This window comes from Podarcis vaucheri (assembly GCF_965113315.1).
Source record: "Podarcis vaucheri genome assembly, chromosome: 1".
NCBI lineage: Eukaryota > Metazoa > Chordata > Lepidosauria > Squamata > Lacertidae > Podarcis > Podarcis vaucheri.
The window spans coordinates 43944611-43965318 of record NC_138759.1 but is presented as its reverse complement, the minus strand read 5'-3'; the positions used below and the strand labels follow the sequence as shown (position 1 = coordinate 43965318).

The following is a 20708-nucleotide window of genomic DNA, read 5'->3' as shown; positions in this document are numbered from 1 at the left end:
CATGGAGGAGGCACATAAAGAAAGGCCTCAGAGGATGATCTTGGGGGTCCAGGTAGGTTCATATGGAGAGAGGTGGTCTTTAAAACTATCTTCAACTCTCTGAAGAAGAAGAAATCACATGTCTCAGTAAAGCCTTGGTAAATATAGTCATCACCTGGATGTTGCTATTGTCAAATATAGTGGCAGCGGCAAATGTGTGCTGATGAACGTACAGTTTCTCATAGCTTCCCTCTGTTTCTCCCTTTGTTTGAGATTGCTTTGTTTCTAGCTTGCTGTAAGCTGATCTGATAGAGGAGCTGGCTGTCATTTTTGCAGGAAATAGAAGAGGACAGGAAGCGAGCAGAGCAGGAGGGAATGGCTGTCACGTCGAGGAAAGCCAGGCCAGACGGCCTCACCATCACCATCACCAAAGCCCATAATGTAAGCATTATCTCCCCTTCCTGCTAAGGAAGGATTTTTATACTTTCCATTCTTGCAAGGTTAGAGAGGTCTTAGCTGTGAGGGATTATGAAATAAATATGTAATAAATATAGAGACCATCAGGCTTCAGGCTCTATCAGCTCTCTAAATGATTTACAGGTTCCTAAATGTAACAGTAATATGTGCAAGAACATGTGTTTGGGGGTGGCTCTCCAATGAGGAGTAAATTTAAACACCTCAGTGAACTATGGTTTAAAAATAATAAGAGAAGGGAATTGACTATGAAAGACTGGAATGAGTCCATCACACACTATTGCATCATCTATTTCTCATGAATAAAGATCCACACCATGATGACTCTACTGTTTTCCTAAACCTTTGACATTTCAGCCAAATGTCAGATTCATAAGTGAAGAGATGCTTTCCCCCCTCGCCAGATTTATAGGTTGCCTGGCAAATTGAACAAAAGGACCAGCTATTTCTTTGGAAAGAATTTCTCAGTATTTGTATCACTGGCAAAAAGTGTGAGGTCATAGAGCCCTCCTGACATTTTCATAGCTTCTTCTCCCCAGCTGTTAAGGCAAAAGAGAAAGGGAGGAGGTTAATATGGCAACATCCTGACCATTTTCTAACTAAGTGTTTGTCCTATTGGCAGGAGAAAAGAGTTGTGAGTGAGAAATGGGGAAGCAGCGGCCCTCCTGCCTCCAGTTTTGGGATTGGAAGTGAGGAGGAGGAAGATGACGAGGAATCTGATCACTTGTTTACATTCAGGATGGGGAAGAGGGTTCAGTTGGCTGTTACCATGGACAATAAAGCCAAGGTGAGTCCCCAGCCCATTTTTTAAAAGTGCTGAATCTCTAGAGATGCCAGCAAATTCAGGTTGCAATGATGAAGTACAAGTAAAAGCATTCTAGTTTAAACAAAGCAACATACATTCAGCAAAAAGGTGGGTCCCACGTTGTTAGTTAGCCCAAAAAATCCAATAAACGTCATGTGCAAGCAGGGTTAGAATTTGGTTCACTAATATCCCAACCCGGCATGATCCACAAGGCCACCCAATAAGAGTCATGGTAGGGCAGGTTTTGAATCTGGTTCCCCAACATTCCAGTCCAGCAAGGCCACCCAGTGAGTTTCATCTGCGAGCAAATGTATTTACAATCCACAGAGGATACTTATTCAGGACTAATCAAACTTTTAATGAAGTCCATATTATTGCTTGCTGAGTAAGTCAGCATTTGGGTGGTAAGGTCTGTGAGAATGTTCCTCCTATACAATTGGAAATCATTGTCACAAATAGTAAATCTCCAGCAGTCGAAAAAAGCAGCTTGCTCTCAGATTGTAAGTGACCCTTCAGTCTTTTACTGCCTGATAGGATTGTAAATTCATTTCCACCACTTCAAAAAGCTCTCTAGACATCTTTGGGGACAGCTCGGTGACGACATCTGTTTCGTTCGCAGTGGCAGTCAAAACAACACATCACATTAGGCTGTGTTGACATACAAGCAGAGTGTAATATGAATCTCTTACAATAACATTAAAGAAGGCAATGGCAGATCCTTGACTTGAGCAACGTGTTTGGATTCAACTACATGCTGTCAGAATCAAGACCTCAAAGACAGGAAGAGGACATAGAAGGGGTTGGTGCTTTGAAGCCCCAGTAGCAGGGCTTTCCCCCCGCAGCCAGAACTCACTAGAACTCAGTTCTGGCACCTCTAAGGTGGACTCCATCGCCATTATAAGAGAATGAGGGAGGTGTTCATGGTCAGTTCCAGCACCTCTTTTTCTAGAAAAATAGCCCTGCCCAGCAGTATGAAAGCTTGAAATACAAGTCTTTTCTGTTCTTAGGCATTTCTAAAAAGAATATTTCCATGAGTGCTAATACAGGTTGGAGATGTCAGAAGCAATGAGGGTTTGGGGCAGTATTTTACTAACAAGTCCCATCAGTGCTCATACAACAGGACTCCCCCCGCCCCTTTCCACTATCCACCTGAAATCTGTTCCAGAACTTTGGGGAAACTACTAGAACAGATTAAGGGGGTGTATGGGAGAGGAAATGGGGAAAACATTCTGTTGCACAAGCATAAATTCTAAAAAAAAGCCTTAGCACTACATTGGATTCCACCCTTCGTGTTTAGTCAGATTTTTTCTTGCAGTTCGAATCCTGTTACAGTGGTGCCTCGCAAGACAAAAAGAATCCGTTCTGTGATTCTCTTCGTCTAGCGGTTTTTTCGTTTTGCGAAGCAAGTCCATTGACGGATTAGCGGATTAGTGCTATTAGCGCTATTAGCGGCTTTTAGCGGCTTATCAGATCAGCTGATAAGCGGCTTAGCGGCTTAGAAAAAGGGGGGGAAACCCCGCAGGAACTCGCAAGACATTTTCGTCTTGCGAAGCAAGCCCACAGGAGATTCGTTTTGCGAAGCACCTCCAAAACGGAAAACTCTTTCGTCTAGCGAGTTTTCCTTCTTGCGAGGCATTCGTCTTGCGGGGCACCACTGTATTAATGTTGCATGTGGTATATTTTGGTATGAAAATGTGTTTCAGTCATTTCTCTCATTCACTTTCATAAATTACTGCGAAGTGGGCCGGGTGGAATGATTCTCCTTTCCTGCCCTGGCATACTGTTCCCCCAACTCCTCTCGAGCCAATTTTGGGGTGCATGAGGGAGGAGGGGGCAGAAAGCCCTGTTGTGCTAGCAGAAGTCTTTGGCGTCATTAGTTGACTCTGTTACTCTGAGTCTATGCGTTCTACCTGAAGGAGCGTCTCCACCCCCACTGTTCTGCCCGGATGCTGAGGTCCAGCGCCGTGGGCCTTCTGGCGGTTCCCTTATTGCGAGAAGCAAAGCTACAGGGAACCAGGCAGAGGGCCTTTTCGGTAGTGGCGCCCACCCTGTGGAATGCCCTCCCATCAGATGTCAAAACGATAAACAACTACCTGACATTCAGAAGACATCTTAAGGCAGCCCTGTTCAGGGAAGTTTTTAATGTATGATATTTTAGTGTTTTTTGGTGGGCGGGGTACAAATATATTATTATTATTATTATTATTATTATTATTATTATTATCTAAGTAATCTGTGTGCTACCCTCAAAACATAGTGATATTTTCAATTACATGGAATAAAAGTTATATCATCTCTGCTATATTTTGCTTAGTCGTCTTGGTTTTCATCCAGGAAAACAATTCCCATGATGAGAATTTTTTGGCTCGGAAGCTAAGAAAATTCATCAACCCCGAAGGGAGTTAGCTGATCTTTACACAGCCCTCCTAAATGCTGACAAAAAATTAAGAGAACACTTGTTACTTCAGTCTTGATTAGTGCAACAAAATTACAATGCTAACACATCTTATACATTATCCAAAAAGGTTCATTGTATTGAATTTCTGGCTGAAATATTTCTTTTCAGAATTAGATTGATTACAACTGGTAGCTATCAATGAATGGAATTTGCTATTTATTATACTTGTTTTTTTCAGCACCAAATAGGCATACTTACTCTAAATATGCACCTTTCTATACATACTGTACAGAGCAAGAAACAGCATATTCTGATTCTGCCTTTTCTAGGGAAAGCGGGTTGTGAGTGAAAAACGGGGATCAGAGTGTCTTGTGAGCCCAGGGGAGGCCCCAGACATCAGTGAAGAAGAGATTGATCAGCTGGTTGCTTTCCGCAGGGGAAGAAGGATGCAGATTGCTATTACAATGGACAACAAAGGCAGGGTGAGTATTTTCCCAAATGGCCCCCTTTGGTTCCAGTTCTCTGCTTGGAGTCAGTCCCATCCCCCAGCCCCAGTGTTAGTACATGTTGCCAAGGCTGCTAGCTCCTGATGCAGAGGTGCTGCTGCTGCTGCTTTAACAGCTTTGGGGAAGCTGAAAATTATTTGGAAACTTGCTTTCTGCTCCAGTGCTGCAACAATCCACTTACGCAGCTACCTCTCTGATGTCTTGTGGGGCGAACATGGAAATCTTGCTTACTGCAGCAGACTGAAAAGAGAAGGGGTGATGGAAAGGCTATAGTATGCAAACGCTCCCTCAGTCCATCTCTGGGGTCTCTCTCCCAGTGCAGTTGGGAAAAACTCTTTCCTGGCATGCTAGAGAACTATTGCCTATCAGAGATGACAGTATTGAGCTAGCTGGGCCAGTGTTCTGACTTGGTATAACTCAAGGCAGTTTCCTAAGGCCCGTCCAAACTGATGTTTTTTTGCAAGTGTCATCTGCAGCATGTCATTGATGCAGTAATAGTGCATTCGTGGTGTATTCATCCTGGACCGCCCATGCTTTGTTAGTTGTTCAGTGATGCTTCCTCAGCTGTGACATCTTGAGATAGCATGCAGTAACTGCACTAGCAGGACTCAAGCAAGAGCTTTAGGTGCCAGTTTCTGATATTCATTGTACTGCACCTTCAGTGCTGCAGTTACAGCTCCCAAACCACTCTGTCTGCTCTGACTCTGAGTCTTATACCAAGTGCACATTTCAGTAGCCAGTGAAGCAGGTGAGTCCCTTGAAATGGTTCTGGGAAACAGTCCCATCTTTGCCCTTCCCTAGGATGTCGTCATGGCACTGTCCGTGCCCTCCTTAGGTAAACCAAGAGGAATCATATCCTAAAGTTTATTTGTACTGATGACAGTGAGTGATGCTGAGATCTAAACCACTGAGCTTCTTGGGCTTGCTGATTGGAAGGTCAGCAGTTCGAATCTGCACGATGGGGTGAGCTCCTGTTGCTCTGTCCCAGCTCCTGCAAACCTAGCAGTTCAAAAGCACACCAGTACAAGTAGATAAATAGGTACTGCTGTGGCGGGAAGGTAGATGGAGTTTCCATGCACTCTGGCTTCTGTGATGGTGTTCCATTGCGCCAGTAGCGGTTTAGTCATGCTGGCCACATGACCCAGAAAGCTGTCTGTGGACAAACGATACAATATGATATGATACGATACGATGATATGATATCTTTATTGTCATTGTCCCATACAGAACAATGAAATTGAAAACTGGCGCCCTTGGCCTGAAAAGCGAGATGAGCATTGCACCCCATAGTTGCCTTTGACTGGACTTAACTGTCCAGGGGTCCTTTACCTTTATACCTTTTACTGACCATTTTTGTATTGCACCCTTCCTCTGAAGAACTCATGGTGTGGTACACAGAGTTACCCTCAGAACAACTGCGGCATGTGAGTCAAGAGGAGAGATGATGACTTGCCCAAGCGTAACCAGTGAGCTTCATGGCTGAATAAGGATGTGTGAACCTGTTCTGTCCCCGACACCCATCTAAACTCAATACAACTCTCATAATTCACTCTACAACACTGGAAAGTGGAAATGTTGGCTGGGCCCACTGCAATATCAATTGACTTAAGATAAATCGGTCAAATCATGTGATCATCTAGGCCTCAGGCATAAAAGCAAAACATTTTATAGGAAAATGTTCAGTTCCTTGCATCTCCAGCCAGGATTAGCCTCTCCTCCTGCCCTCACTCGCATGTCAGTTGGGCTTAGAGGAAAAACACTTCTCGTTTTTGCCAATGAGAGGTTTATTTTTAATTCTAAAAAAATTGTCACACTGTGGGGAAGGGGCACAGTTCATCGGAATGGCAGCTGTGGAAGGGCTTCTGTCCTCATGCACTATGAAAGCAAATTATTATTATTATTATTATTATTATTATTATTATTATTATTATTTATTTATTTATTAATTTATTTATTTGTACCCCGCCCATCTGGCTGGGTTTTCCCAGCCACTCTGGGCGGCTTCCAACAAAGATGAAAAATACATTAAAATGTCACACATTAAAAACTTCCCTGAACAGGGCTGCCTTCAGATGTCTTCTAAATGTCAAATGGGATGTTGGGCAGAGAAAGAAGACTTTGGCCCTCCCAATCCTTGGTATGTGGCCCCCAAGCAATTACTCCTGAGGGAATACATCTCTTGACACAAATACAGCCCTGTTACTATTGGAATTCTTTGTAACTTTTCACCTTTAAGTGAGAATATCTTAAGATCTCGAGGACAAAATCCTGATATTTATAAACAAAACACATCTATTTTGTAAATGTTGCTACCTCTACACCACCACCAACAATTATTTTTCATCAGCCTGCTGTTAGGCACAGGAATAGGACTAATAATAATAATAATAATAATAGCATCAAAATTGAGCGACTAAGTACGGGGGAAAGTGACATAGGATTAAAAGGTGCAGAATCCAGTTTTCCAGAAGGCCACTGATTCTAGCCAAGAGGCAAGACTGTCGCCCTCCGAATGACACTGTCCAACCACTGTCTGAAGGCCCACTTCCTTTTGGCATCTTCTGAAGCGTGTTTTTAAAAGCAGACTTCGGAGCTGAGCTCCAGCTGCCTCCAACTGATGGTTTCCGAGTGACATTCTGCTGACGGAGAAGAGGATTAGCTCAAGAACAGCACAAGCTGTGCGTCCTATTCAGTCTTCAGGCTGTAACTCAGCTGCCGGGCTTATACTCTGCCCCGCTGCCTGCGAGGAGAGAAAAGAAAAGCCTGTTGACATGGTGAGCGGGGGGCATGCGAGAGTTTTACAGCCCCAGATGGCCAAGGCTGTTTTCTCAGGCAAGATGGATGACGGGCCTGCAGGGAGCACATGGACACATTGAAACAGAGAGTGTAAATCACGCTGGGAGAGGCGGCCGGTGCAGCCAGCTCAAGCCTCTCTCTCTCATGGTCTGCACTTTCCCCAGAAACAGTGCGCCATTGTCCTCAGGCCCAGGCCCTGCGACGCCTCCCAGTGTGAAGTACACGCGGATTTGGGCCTGGAGTTTAAAGAGCTTTTAAACAGTACATTTGGCAGTAAATGCCTTTTTGTGTAAGGCTGCGAGTGACTCAGGGCTTTACAGACTTCGCCATACGGTCGAGGCATGTTAGATAAACACAGAGATGGCAAAGAATGAAGAGGGGAGGAGGCACAAAAGTCATTGGGAATGGGGGGAAGAGGGGGAGCTTTTTGTGAAATGTGCTCCGCTACTGAATAGCCTAAAGGTGATTTGTGTGGAAACTGTATCTTGCAGTGCGGTGGGCTCTTGGGAAATACAATGTCAGACCCTCCAAGTGCCCCTATTTTCCAGGGATTTGCAGAAGCCGTCCCTGCATGCCTCTGATGGGCCAGGTTTACATTGTAAATATACAGACATGTGGGGAATTTGTTCATGCGCAATGTAGCATGATGTTACTAGGATGTAAACTGCAGTTGGCTAAGTAGGGCAACCCTTTCCATTCACTGAATATTTGCGCAGCACTTTCCCCCAAGTGCTGAGAACATTTCCCAAATGGAACTTTTCCATCTGCCTTAGTGATGGGAGAGTTTGAAATATGAATGCCCCCAGTGAGAAAAAGGGCTGCAGCTCGGTGAGAGAGCTTCTGCTTTGTGTGCAGAATGTACCATGCTGAATCTCTGGGATCTTCAGGTAGTATTGGGAGATACCTCAGGCTGAAATCTCGGACAGCTGCTGCCAGTCAGTGTGGACAATGCAAAGCTAGCGAGAGTATGGCAGAGGTGGCTAACCTGTAGCTAGGGATTTTGGAGAATTCTGTCGGGAACAGAAACTAGGAGTGGAAATTGCCACAACGTGCATGTTCATTGGATGTCAGTGAGACAATGTTCACTATCACACCTACTCAAATTTAATTAAACAAACCACAGTCCCTGATGTTCAAATGTTACAGGGCACTGTAGCTTGTTTAAAAGTGGAAATGTATGCTTCTCATCGGCTCCTGTTTTGCATGCCAGAAAGCTGGGAGAATGGGAGAGTTTGTGACCCGAAGCTCAGGAAAACTTGTTCACACAGCAAGAAACAATGTTTTCCATTATGTTGATCTGACCCATAGTCAAAGTATCTGGCTATGGAGGAAAGTCCATTTCCCCAACAACACCACATTGTATGCCTGGATCCTCACATGAATGAATTGCAAACCAAGCAATTCTTATGTGACAAACTGATTGCCTGGAAGGCCCCCAAGGCTTACTGTTCTTTTGATGTGCTATGCCATGCTATAACCCCGAGAGGGAGCTAAAGGAGTAGAACTGAAACCAGTATTTGCACATTCAGTCTTCTAAAAGGGCACCATCAAAAAAAGAGCTCTGCCCGTCCAATTTTTGAAAATCCAGACAGATGATAAAGAGCAGGACCAGAGTAAGAGCGGATGAATGTAAGCACATGGAGTTACATATAGCTTGAGTTGAGTGCAAGGACTAAGGGACAGAGCTAAACATTGCCAGGAAATTGTATGTTTTAGGAGCAATATGATGGACGTGAGAAAAGTGGCACCACATAAATATTGAGAAGTGGTGGAATTCAGAGTTTTTTAAAGATAAATTCTGTCCAGCCATTCTGTAAAAAAAATAATCAAAAATCAAAGTTGGTATGTTTTATTAACTATAGCAAATATACCAAAATCAAAACAACATATTCAAAATCACATTAATCCTTCAAAGTAAAAATTGATTAAAACAGCCGGTGCCTTAAACTGCCTGGTAGGGGTTGGAGTCTTGGCTGCTGAGCGTAAAGCAAGCAAGCAGTGTGGAGCTTCACCTTAGGCAGAGTGCCCTGACATCTTAATGCCACCACAGAAAAGGTCCTGACCTTGTTGCCTACCCGCCATACTTTGGAAGGGCATCAAAGGAAGGTCTAGCACAGGGGTGGGGAACCTCAGGCCTGGGAGCCAAATGCAGCCCTCCAAGCCTCTCTGTCTGCACTTGGGATTCTCCCCAGGCGATACCCACCTCCCATTCAGCAACATCCATCACTGGCTCTGCTTTGCATTCTCCTTGAGTGTTTCTGCCCTGGCTGGAATGTGCCCTTGAACTCTGATAATGCTTCCTTATTGCTTGCCTAGATGGGCTGGGTATGCAGAAATGAGCCTACCCTCTCTTCCCTCTTGCCCGGCCTGCCAGTGACATGTGTCATCCAGAAGACTGGCCTGAAGGAAATACAGCCCTCAGGCTGAAAATAGCTTCCTATCCCCTGGCCTAGGCTAGGGTTTGGGCTAATTCATACAGTATGTGTGGAGGCTTCTTGTGATACTCTTAAGATCCCAGTTCATCTTCACAACAACACTTTAGGGTAGCTTAGGCTTGTCCAAGGGCATTTACTGATGGCTGAGGAGGATTCTGGCTCACTAAAAGCAAGTGTATGTAGTGCTATTTCCTTTAAAATATATCCTTGCGTTTCCCAGCTGTACCCTCTTCAAAGCAGTGCACTGCAAAAGGCTCCTGGTATTTGATATCAGCCTCTTTCTGCATCAGTGGAGACTAAATGGAATTGCAATCTCATTTTCCTCTCCCATAGATGACAGTAAAGCAAATCCCCATGGTCTAAGAAGGAGAAACCTTATTACTATCATAGCCTGCCCTCCTGCCCAGTGCCCAAGATTTTCCCTGGCACCAATATCCCAGTTGTCAGCAGAGAGTTGAGTAATCTCTCTCTCTCTCTGTGTGTGGGTCTTTTAGTATCGGGTTTCCTCAGAGACCTCTCTGTACTCTGCCCCCTCTTTCATTTTGGTAATAGCTGCATTTAACAGGCTGCTGTTTTATGCAACAGTGCATTTAAGCTTCAGAGTGGTGTATCCAGATCCAGTGAAGCATAATGGTTAATTAGTATGCAGCAAATCATCTTTAAATTGGACGCCTATGGTTTGTGGACTGTTTGAATTGCTTTTTTATTAACAGTGTATAGAGAGATAATATATCATGAGTTAATACGCTTCCTGTCTAAAGAGGTAAGTGCCACATGATTGTAGGAATGAAATGAAATTGGGGTCAGATGACAAATGGAGTAAATGGAGGCGAGTCCTTCTGAGCCATCTGATATTTTCAAAGTTTTCATTTTTGAAAAAAAAAAATCAAGGTGGGGAGGACAAAGAGATAATTAAGCAAACTTTACTTTTTACTAGCTCAGTAGTAGGGGAAGGGATATAGCTCAGTGACAGAGCATATGCTTTGCATGCAGAATATCTCTGGCATCTCCAGGTAAAGGTGGCAAAAATTACTGCCTAGTGTGGAGACAATAAAGAAGTAGAGGTGCTTTTAGACTGTCACTATTTTGGAGTGGGAGTCAGTCACATACTGGCAAATTCAAGTTGTGTAATAATAAACAAGAGGCCTTGAGTAACATACCTGCTTCCCCAAAAGATCAGACTTTTTTGTGATAAGGGAAGTTACAGTGGTGCCTCGCAAGACGAAAATAATTCGTTCCGCGAGTCTTTTCGCCTTGCGATGTTTTTCGTCTTGCGAAGCACGGTCCATTGCAACTGCGCCTCTTCAAGCGGCTTTGAGAAAAAAGCGCAAGACGTTTTCGTCTTGCGAAGCAAGCCCATAGGGAAATTTGTCTAGCGAAGCAACGCAAAACCGAAAAACCCTTTTGTCTAGCGAGTTTTTCGTCTTGTGAGGCATTCGTCTTGCGGGGCACCACTGTATGGGGAAATGCATGGGAAAGTGTGAGAGAACATTATGACACAACAACCATCTAACCTATATAACAAAAATGATTGCCTTGTGGGAAGCGACTCATAAGTGAAACTAATAATAATGAAATTTAATGACCATTCATTCTGATACGTTTGCAGGGTGGTTAGATGATGTTCCCTCAAGGTAAGGGTTATCCTACCCTTCAGCTGCATTTTCCTATCATTTTCCCTTTCACCAAAAATGTACTCTTTTGGGGAAGCAGGTTTGTTGCACAAGAACTCCCAGTCAGCTACAATTGCAGAACCTGAAGTTGTTGGTATTTGAGTGAAGCCCATGTCTATGGAGATCCAGCACTTAAAGGGGGGGGGGTTTCACCTTGGCTTTATTGCCCATGGTAGCAGCCTACTGAATCCTGTTCCCCATCCTGAATGTAAACAAGTGACTGGCTTTGTCAGCATCTTCTTTCTCTTCACTTCCAGTCCCACAACCGGAGGTAGGAGAACTCTTCACTATCTCTTTTTGTTTTAATGACCCTGAATAATTTAGTATAATCAGCAAACCTGGCCACCTCACTGCTCACCCCTAACTTGATATTGTTTATGAACAAGTTAAAAACACAGGTCCCAATCCTTCACTTTCTGCACTTCTTCATTTGAAGAACTATTCATTTATTCCTACTCTCTTCTTCCTGCTACGTTACCACTCTGCTGTTAAAGGCACAGGAGGAGAAACAGATAAAAAGTTGGCAACCTTCAGTGCTGGATAGAGATGGGGAACAATTCCTCCCCTTAAATCACAGCATTTGTGTGCATATTTTGTTGCAAATTCTATCGCACTTCATGGGTGATTTCATGTATTTCTACTGTAAAAATAGACAAATTCTGCAATAAAATGGACAAGCATGTAACGTAAACTATCTTTGATGAAATGTGCTCTCTTGAGACATAGACAGAAAAAAGGAATGTTAGCTGCGACACTGAAATGGGGTTTCTGCCTTGTTATTACTGTGCCTGTCTCTGTGAGAGTTTGATGTTCAACTAAAAAAAGGCCCCAAGCAATTAGCAGGAATAAAGGTTGTTCATTCAAGCTCAGACTTGCCTTCTCAGCATCCTCTGTTTCTTTGAACTGACTGCTCCAGGGAATTGTCTTTTTTGTATTTTACTCTTCTCTTCATGTTTAAAGCTCAGGAGAACTACTGACTCCGTACTCTCATGTAGCTTTCAAAAGCCGCCACTTTCAGATGCTGCAAAATCAGCTCAGGAATACTTTTATGTCTGGAGCCTTGAATCAGCCCAATACTATTTCACTAAGCACAGGGCAGGAAGCGTGGGGCTGTATTTCTCCATGGGACAAGCTTTGCTATCCACTCAACAGTCATTCATCTCTTCTGTGAACATACCCAGAATTAAATCATGCCAGACAGCTGTCTGTCATGTTTGGGAGGATATTACATGATAGCTGGAATAGGGTAGCCAACCAGCTTTGCTCATTTGTCTTTACCACTACAGAGAAATTGAAGGAGGAACCATCCCCATCTTGCATTTACTGAAATAACAGGATTGCAGGGGTGGACCCTCACAGGGAAACTTAGACAAACTGGATGTAAATTCTTCACTTCAAATCCCCTGGGAAGTGGATGTAGCTTAGTGGTAGGGCATTTGCTTTGCACATAGATGGTGTTAAGTTCAAACCCTGCATCTTCAGGCAGGACTGGGAGAGATCTCCATCTGAAAAGCTAGAGACAAATCAATAAGCCAGCGTTTTCTCAATCTTGTGTACCCAAATGTTGTGGGACTACAACTCCCACCATCCCTAGCTAGCAGGTAGTCAAGGAGGATGGGAGTTGTAGTCCAACAACATCTGGGGACCCAAGGCTGATAAAGGCTGCAGTGGACAATACTGAGCTAGATGGAGCAATGGTCTGACTCAGTAGAAGACAGCTTACTATGTTCCCCAAACTGGTCTAGAGCCCCACTGGTGGGGGGAATTCTAAGATGAAGAGGGGACTTCTATTTCTGAAAACCTTTAAAATACACATACTTTATAAGCAAAGAGTTGTGTGTGTTTGTTTTTATAAGCAACTCTTTGCTTATAAAGGGCTGCTTTGCCTCTGAAAGTTGGGCTATATTTGCATCTGCATCCATAAATTAGCATATGCAAAGTTTATGCAGATTTCTGTCATGGGCCTCCCTGAACATGAACAAAATGTACAAAACCCCATTTAAATAAAATAAATAAACCAGGATGGGGAAGACAAACTGGCTTTATCCTCTTTTTCCCTACAACTGTTGCCCTACAGTTGTGTGTGTGTTAAACCCAACCAGTCACTTTCTATCACTCAGGATGCTTCCAAATGGGATGAATTGTGGGATAAATGCTTCTCATGCATGCAGGGTTTTTTTTGGGTGGGGTCAGGTTGTAGCATCTGCACAATGTTGCTCTTATCAAAATGCAAGCCCATATCTCCCACCCCCACATTTTCTTTGGATTTTCCCTTTCTGGGAAAAATTCAAAACTGTTGGCAATGTCCCTTTTCTGATATCTCAAAGATCTGTTTACAGCATTAAATTTCTGCTGAAAACACTCCAATTACAATACTTTTAAATGGAGTTTATACTTGCTCTCCTGTGTGCATGATGATATACTTAGTGTCAGCTCCTCTTGCATTGGCGTGTCTATCTGCACAGCCAGTCTGAGTCAATTTTGTGATGTCTAGAAGTGTGTTAAAAGGAAGGAAGGATTCAAGGGCCCCCGATTAGGCGTTTGGCTATGCAATATTCAATGTTATCTGTTAACTCTGTTCTATCCTGTTTCGCCTTTGTTATTGTTATTTTTTAAACCAATTCACAAACCAAGAACATATACATTGACCACTAATAATGAACCATATGTTGTAGACCAGTGTTTCCCAACCCGTGTTCCGCGGCACACTAGTGTGCCGTGGAACGTTGCCTTGTGTTCCGTGGGAGGGAGGCGGGCGAGTCGGGCGGTGAGAGGCGGGGCAGCGGCGGCGAGCAGACGCGGGGCGGCGAGCGAGCGAGCTCCCACATCCCATCGCCGCTCGCTACTGGGCCTGCACTTCCGGGCCTGCCCCAGGAGGTGGGGTTGCGGGCATCACGCCCTTCCCCACGTGAGCGGGGAATCCCATCCGCCCCCACGTGAGCGGGGAATCCCATCTCAGCCCCCGCGAGAGCTGGGGAATCCCATCCGGCCACGCCTCCTGGCCAGCCAATCAGCTGGCTGGAGGGGGCGTGGCTTGCCCTATTTAGGGCCGGAGCGGAGGGGGCTCACCCTCTCTTCTCCGGCTAGCCCCATCGCCGCTCGCTACTGGGCCTGCGCATGCTCGGCGAGCACACGCGGGGCGGCGAGCGAGCGAATCCCATCCGCCCCCACATGAGCGGGGAATCCCATCTCAGCCCCCGCGAGAGCAGGGGAATCCCATCCGGCCACGCCTCCTGGCCAGCCAATCAGCTGGCTGGAGGGGGCGTGGCTTGCCCTATTTAGGGCCGGAGCGGGTGTGCCGCGAGATTTTTTTCATGAAACAAGTGTGCCTTTGCCCAAAAAAGGTTGGGAAACACTGTTGTTGACATTACTGCAGATATATTATTCTGTTTTTTGTGATATACAAATGACATGTGAAGACTTGGTCTATTAATTTGTATCATTTATGATCCTTGTTTATAAAACCCAATAAAAAGTTATGTTTAAAAAAGAAGAAGGTGGGATTCAGGCAGGGGTGGATGACAGTTTGGAGATCTTTGAGTTCGCTTTTGCTTTTCACTCCTTCAGAAAGTGGTGGACTCTTCTTCCTTGGAGGTTCTTCAGCAGAGGTTGGATGGCCATGTGTGATAGATACTTTAGTTGAGATTCCTGCATTGCAAGGGGTTGGGACTAGATGACCCTCAGGAACCCCTTCCAACTCTACACTTCTATGATTGTCTGATTCGATCACTCCTAATGGGGCTGCCAGTTTCCACCCTGCACAGCTGTTGCAAAGTCAGGCAATTGTTCCTGCAGCTGCCATGTATGGTTACAAAACTCAGACCAACCAAAGTAATAAATAGTGAGAGCTTTTTGGCAGCAGAAGACCTAGAAGTTGACAGGATTCTGCATGAATTGGTAGGCAGCTGCATCAGCTAGACAGGAGACAAAGCAGCCCTGTGTGCTGTACGCAAAGCATGTCTGGCTGTTGTTAGGAAGCCGGCTGTCAGGAGAGAGAGCAGGATTCATGCTCGTGCCAGTCTTTCTCCCATGCAGGTGAGTGGAAATAAGGAGAGCTGAATTTTCATGGAAACAGTCCGTCCCAGACATCAGGATATTCTTCATTTTGGATAATCTGCCTGTTGCTCAGTTGTGACAATTGAACAACACAAACATTTATAAAGTGCCTGGAGCTGTTCAAACAGACTGTTAGTGTGCCTATAATTGATGTTTATTTAAATTATTAGCGATTGGGACCTAACCCCAAAAAATCCAAAAATTCTGTTCCTCACTTGCAAGACTAAGCATATGTTAAGAAAGAGATTTGGTTTCTTTTAGAACATAGTATCATTTCTAAGCTGAAATTATTTATTTTCTTTATAAAACTTGCTCTTTGAAATGTATGTTTCTCCCTGTTACCCATATCTTTGATTTGGAGAAAGGCAATGCTTTTTTTTCTAAAAAAAATGTTTAGGGGTACTTTCATTTTGACTCAAGAAAATCACCATTTTATAGTTCAAGTAAGGAAAAAAACCAACAGTAAATGGACAGAAGTACAAAGATTCACAAAATGTTTAGGGGTATGCATACCCCTGCACTCCCCCCAGAATAAAAAGCACTGGAGAAAGGACTGTACAAATCACCATGTCAGAAATTGCCACAAGGGCAAGGGTGGTACAAACCCCCAGAAATTTGTTTACAACCCCAAGCCTGCATGAATGCATGTCGACTGGTGGGAGAATGTGGAATGAAAGTTTTTGGCCTCTGTATGGAGTTGTTGGCAGAGTCCTGGTAATGGTGGCCTGAAGGCCCCTCTTCACTACCCCAGGAGAGAGCTGGGGTGGTGGGGTCCCTGGATGTTTGAAGTTGAGTCTTGGATCCAAACTATGAGAGAGAGATGCATCTGGAGCATGTGGAAGTTTTGCATACTACTTTTTATTTCTGTGTTCGGCATTATTCTCTCTCCCTGGTTTAGTTTCAAGCTGTCAGATTAGGTTGGTTTGTTCATATTGTTTCAAACAAACTTGTACAGATTTTTTTTTGGTATTTATTTAGTGATGGTATTATTTCTCGTGTGTGTGTGTGTGTGTGTGTTTGTTATATATTTACCGTAATTATTCACTTGATACGTTGTGAGCCACTTGGGGCACAATTTTGTGAGAAAGTGTCAATAGATGAGGCTGATCATGAAAATCTTGCAGTACGGAAGCCTGTGTTCAGCATTTCAGCTACCCCATTTCATCCCCAGCCCCAGTTTTCTGCCCCCTCCAACAGTCAGCCAAGATTCTCAATGGACTGTTATGAGGGCCTCCCACCTTATGGATTTCCACCCCCAAAATATTTTTGCACTTCTGTAAGCTTCAAGATTCCTCCAAGTCTCCTTCCCTCTTGCGTACTGGGATGTGGGGTGCCTTTTGGACTACATAGCAAGATAATATCTGCTTACGTGAACTCCAGCCCTAGTGGAACATGAAGTTACTGATTTCCAAATGGTGCCACTTGCTAAAAGCCTTTATTGTTGCTCAGTGGCTACTGGGGAACGTGGATAAATCAAGTGGATTATGTGTACATGATGCTGGGCTTTGAGACTGGCTGCCAGCAGAGAGATACGTATTGCGGGTTCCTCCTCATAATAGTTCAGATGAACTGCTGTTCTCTGATTAATAATGTAAATATTACAAAACTCCAATAAGTCTCCAGTGGCTGCTTTCCAAGAGAAACTAAATCTGATCATGCATTGCCTTCCTGGAACTTCTCATTGCTCTGGGAAGTGGAGTGAGGGTAGCGCGATAGATTCTAAGCATTGTTATACACTCCTCACTTTCCCTGAGTGGTGGTAAGTCCCAGGAATAGCATATCTGAGTCATTTCCTTTGGCTGAGAGTGTACCAGAGATTTGTGGTGCCTTGGTAATATCTCTTTGTTTACAAATAAGCAGGCAGAGATATTGCTAGCAAGCAGACAACACAAGTGCTAACCTCACACAAGCTCCCAATGAAGCTACAGCTGTACCTCTGCTTCAGCCAACTGCAGCTAGGAATACAGCAAGCTGCCGTATATCAGGGTCAGTTTAGCTATTTAGCCTAGTACTGTCAATTCTGACTAGCAGTGGTTCTCCAGCTCTCAAACAGAGAGGGCTTTCTCATCACCTGTTGTGGGGCCTTCAAAATGATAGGATGTGTTCTGCCACTGAACAATAGTCACTTGCCAGAGTTTCATCTTTCTGTCTCTGTGGCAATTCTGATGCTTCTACTCCAGATGTTCTCCAGCTGCCTGCCAAGGCCCCACAACGCAGTTGCTCCCTATGTAATGAGCAACCATACAAGACAGCAGCATATACCGGTAGATTTTGAATTCAAATAGGCCACAACTTTATTGATTACAGATGTGAAAAGTTTGGCATTGGGTGAAGCCATTTCTTTAAATCCAGCCCGCCGTGAGTGTACCTAAGGGTAAATCACAACATGAGGGAGGCCCTATGACCTACATCAAATAGGGGTACCCCAGGGGGCTCCCCTATGGAGGAGTTCTATGGCCCTAGCCCCCATCTGGGCATCAGGCACAAGCAACTCTTCATGGATCCCCTTAACAGAATACCATTAACCAAGGAGGGGTAGGCAGAGGCTACAACATCACCTCCAGACCAGACTAAGGCTTACCCAGTGCCTAACCTCACAAAGTTGTGACAATTACTATGAGGCAGGTGAAAACCAACCGGCCAGTGCCAATTGGCCAGGTGGGAAAATTCCTCCCCAGCCCTGAATAATGGCAACTGGTATGGGAGATCCTATGAAAGGATTGTGGAGGAATGCTGGCCTGGCCACAATTTATTCCCTATGGGGCGGGCCCAAGCGATGCCCATTGGCTGGTTTGACCCTCCCCCTGAAGAATCCCCAGACCCAGGCTTGTCTACCATTGGCCAATCTGCAGGCCGGCCTGCAGTCTTCCCCAGCTGGCCACCAGATCACTGATGTTAAAGGAAACCAGAATGTCCTAATTACTGCATATTCATTTGTGCTCATGATTGGGTGGTCATGGGAGATTCCTTTGCAAATACAATTTTCCCTGAATAAGTTTTGAGGTAGTCATACTGCTTCTAAACAGCATGTAAGGTGCTGCTAAAATCCTGTAACTTTTCATGCCACAAATGCTCTGGGTTTTTTTATTGTCCTGCTTTTGTTGTGTTAGACTCCCTCTAGACAGTAATAATGTAGAAGCATTGGAGAAGAATCAAAGAACGGTTAATAAAGCAAAATAAATTTACCGCCAATGCACTATTACTGGGTCAAGAACATGTTTCAGAATACACCTGCAATATAACAGCAGTCTGGAGAGGTCCTTTGTCAAGAGTTTTTGCAGAAGCACTTCTTTTCTTGTTTATGCTGATTTATCACAATGCATCAAACAGCCCTTCTGTGAGTGGAAGGTGCTTTCTGCATGCAAAAGGGTATCTTTGGGGCCAACCCACAACCAATGTGATATTTTCTCTCTATAAAATGAGAACAATAACATGCACCACAATATTGTGGTGAGGGCCTGAATGATAACTGAGGATGATCTAGCAAAAGTTAAGCACCTTGCAGTCCCACTGAGAATAAAGATTTTGCTTAAATCATTCCCATGGACAACCAGAAGGCTTCAGAGTGTTTAACTCTAGCTGAATCATGCCCAGAATTTGTAAAGCACTTTTCAGATCAAAAGTGCTATAGAAAACCAAGGACTAACTAACTAACTAGAGACATGTTCAAATGCTATTTGTGTGTGCTAATTTTGGTTGGAAGTGCTCATATTGATGGTAAAGTCAAGGCTTTTAATTACGGATCTGCTTTTGCTTTCTGGCAGCAGTGTGGAATAGAAAGGATTTGGTAAGAATTTTGCTGTTGTCCTTCTTCCACATCTTGTTTCCCAACCTTTTCCTCTGTTCCATTGTCTGAACCTGACAACCCTTGGTTTCTTCTGTATTGTCTGTTCTTAAAAAAATGAAATAAAAATAAAGAAAAAATCATGGCAGGGGAATCTGATCTTCTTAGTTTGTGCTGATGCTTCTTTGCTCCTGAATAAATATTCCCTTTTGTGTCCTTGCAGGTGGATGAAAAGAGAACGGTGGAGAGGAGGTGGTCAGAGGGTGAAAAACATTCAGAGAATGTGCTTGTCAGAAAGGTGAGAGCAGTCTTTAATGACAATTTCCATGAACAGGGAGCAGGGCTGACTGGCTTAATTCACTAACCATCAGTGGCTGCATTTGACAACAGAAAATTCCAATTCACAAGTCAGTTCTGACTAAATGCACAAGAAGATTCTGACTAAACCTAAGGAAGGACTTTCTGACAGTAAGAGCGGTTTGACAGTGGAACAGGCTACCTTGGGAGGCGGTGGACTTGCCTTTATTGATGGTTTGCTTTTAAAAAAAAAAACATTTTGAGGTTTGCCTCAGGTGCCAAAATGTCTTGGGCCGGCCCTGACAGTGGCTAGCTGCAACATGCACAGCTGAACTACTTAAATGAGCCAGTTGGCTTTGTGCCCTGATTTGCCACGGAGAGCATCCTAGTGCTCATGCGTTGGCTGCAGTATTACCACCAGTACTGCATGGTCAGTGACAGCAGTGAGGAAATTCTGCTTAAGGTCTTTAGAAAGAATTCTTCCCCATCAGCGAATAAGGCAATTTTGCTTGCCACTATGTTTATCTCACCCTGAGGTGACTTGTGGGCACAAGACACGTGACCTCTTTGTAAACAGAGATGTGTCAGTTACAGGTAGGTAGCCGTGCTGGTCTGCCGTAGTCGAAACAAAATAAAAAAATTCCGTTCACCTTAGAGACCAACTAAGTTTGTTATTGGTATGAGCTTTTGTGTGCATGCACACTTCTTCAGATGCTAAAGGGGATAAAAGCAAGCACCTGATGCACCGTTAATCAATGGTTTGGTCCAGGCAATCCGTTTCCAGTATGGTGCAATGCTAAGCAATGCCGTTTTGTGGAATGCCATCACAGTGCTGTTCAGCACACAGGCCACCAGAGGGTGCCAGAAGCACAGCACGGCTTTAGCCATCCTCACCTGAATATTACATTTTCAAACAGCAAAAGAATAGGAGGGGGAACTTGCTTCCTAAGTCCAGTGCTTTAATTTGACAAGGACTGCAGTCAAGGTGCGGGAGGGACTTGCCTTACTTTGAGTGCAAAACGAAGCCATGGTGCTTTGCTTGAGGTTGAAAAGGTTTGTGGCAGGAAAATGCTCCAGGGCGGGGCATGCAACGCCTGTTCTGTTCCTCCACCATCCTTGCACCACCGTGCAAATTCTTTCACTGCTCCATCAAGCCGTATGACTAAGACCTGTCACACGCGATTCATTCTTGCAGCTGTAGTAAGCTCTTTGGGAAGGAGCGGTGTTGATCCAGAGGCTGCTAACTGCCGGCGTTAACAACAAAAAACACGTCACTCTCAGATTGCAAGGGGCTGACTCTTTTTTTGCAATAGATTTGGCCTTGCTCACTGTTCAGCGCAGACCCAGAAGGAAGCCTTGGCTCCCTTGAGCCGACGAATGCTCGTAATTAACGGAGCACAAATTGAATAAGCCTCCCTTTCCCGGTGAAGTGATTCATTAGCCTGAGCTCCAGCTGCAGCCCAGGGAGCACGGTGAGCTGAGCTGATCTGTGTCACTCCCTTATG

The 20708-nt window shown here is 44.5% G+C and overlaps 1 protein-coding gene across 2 annotated transcripts in view; it reads left to right on the top strand.

Moving 5' to 3' along the window:
- The window catches only part of CCDC9B (coiled-coil domain containing 9B), a 53760-nt gene that overhangs the window by 9505 nt on the left and 23547 nt on the right, over nt 1-20708 (top strand). For both annotated transcript variants that reach the window (XM_082240170.1, XM_082240171.1), the window contains exons 3-6: nt 316-420; nt 1076-1240; nt 3986-4138; nt 19130-19204. In XM_082240170.1, coding sequence (XP_082096296.1) covers nt 316-420; nt 1076-1240; nt 3986-4138; nt 19130-19204 — 498 coding nt within the window. The remainder of the gene's footprint in view (nt 1-315; nt 421-1075; nt 1241-3985; nt 4139-19129; nt 19205-20708) is intronic.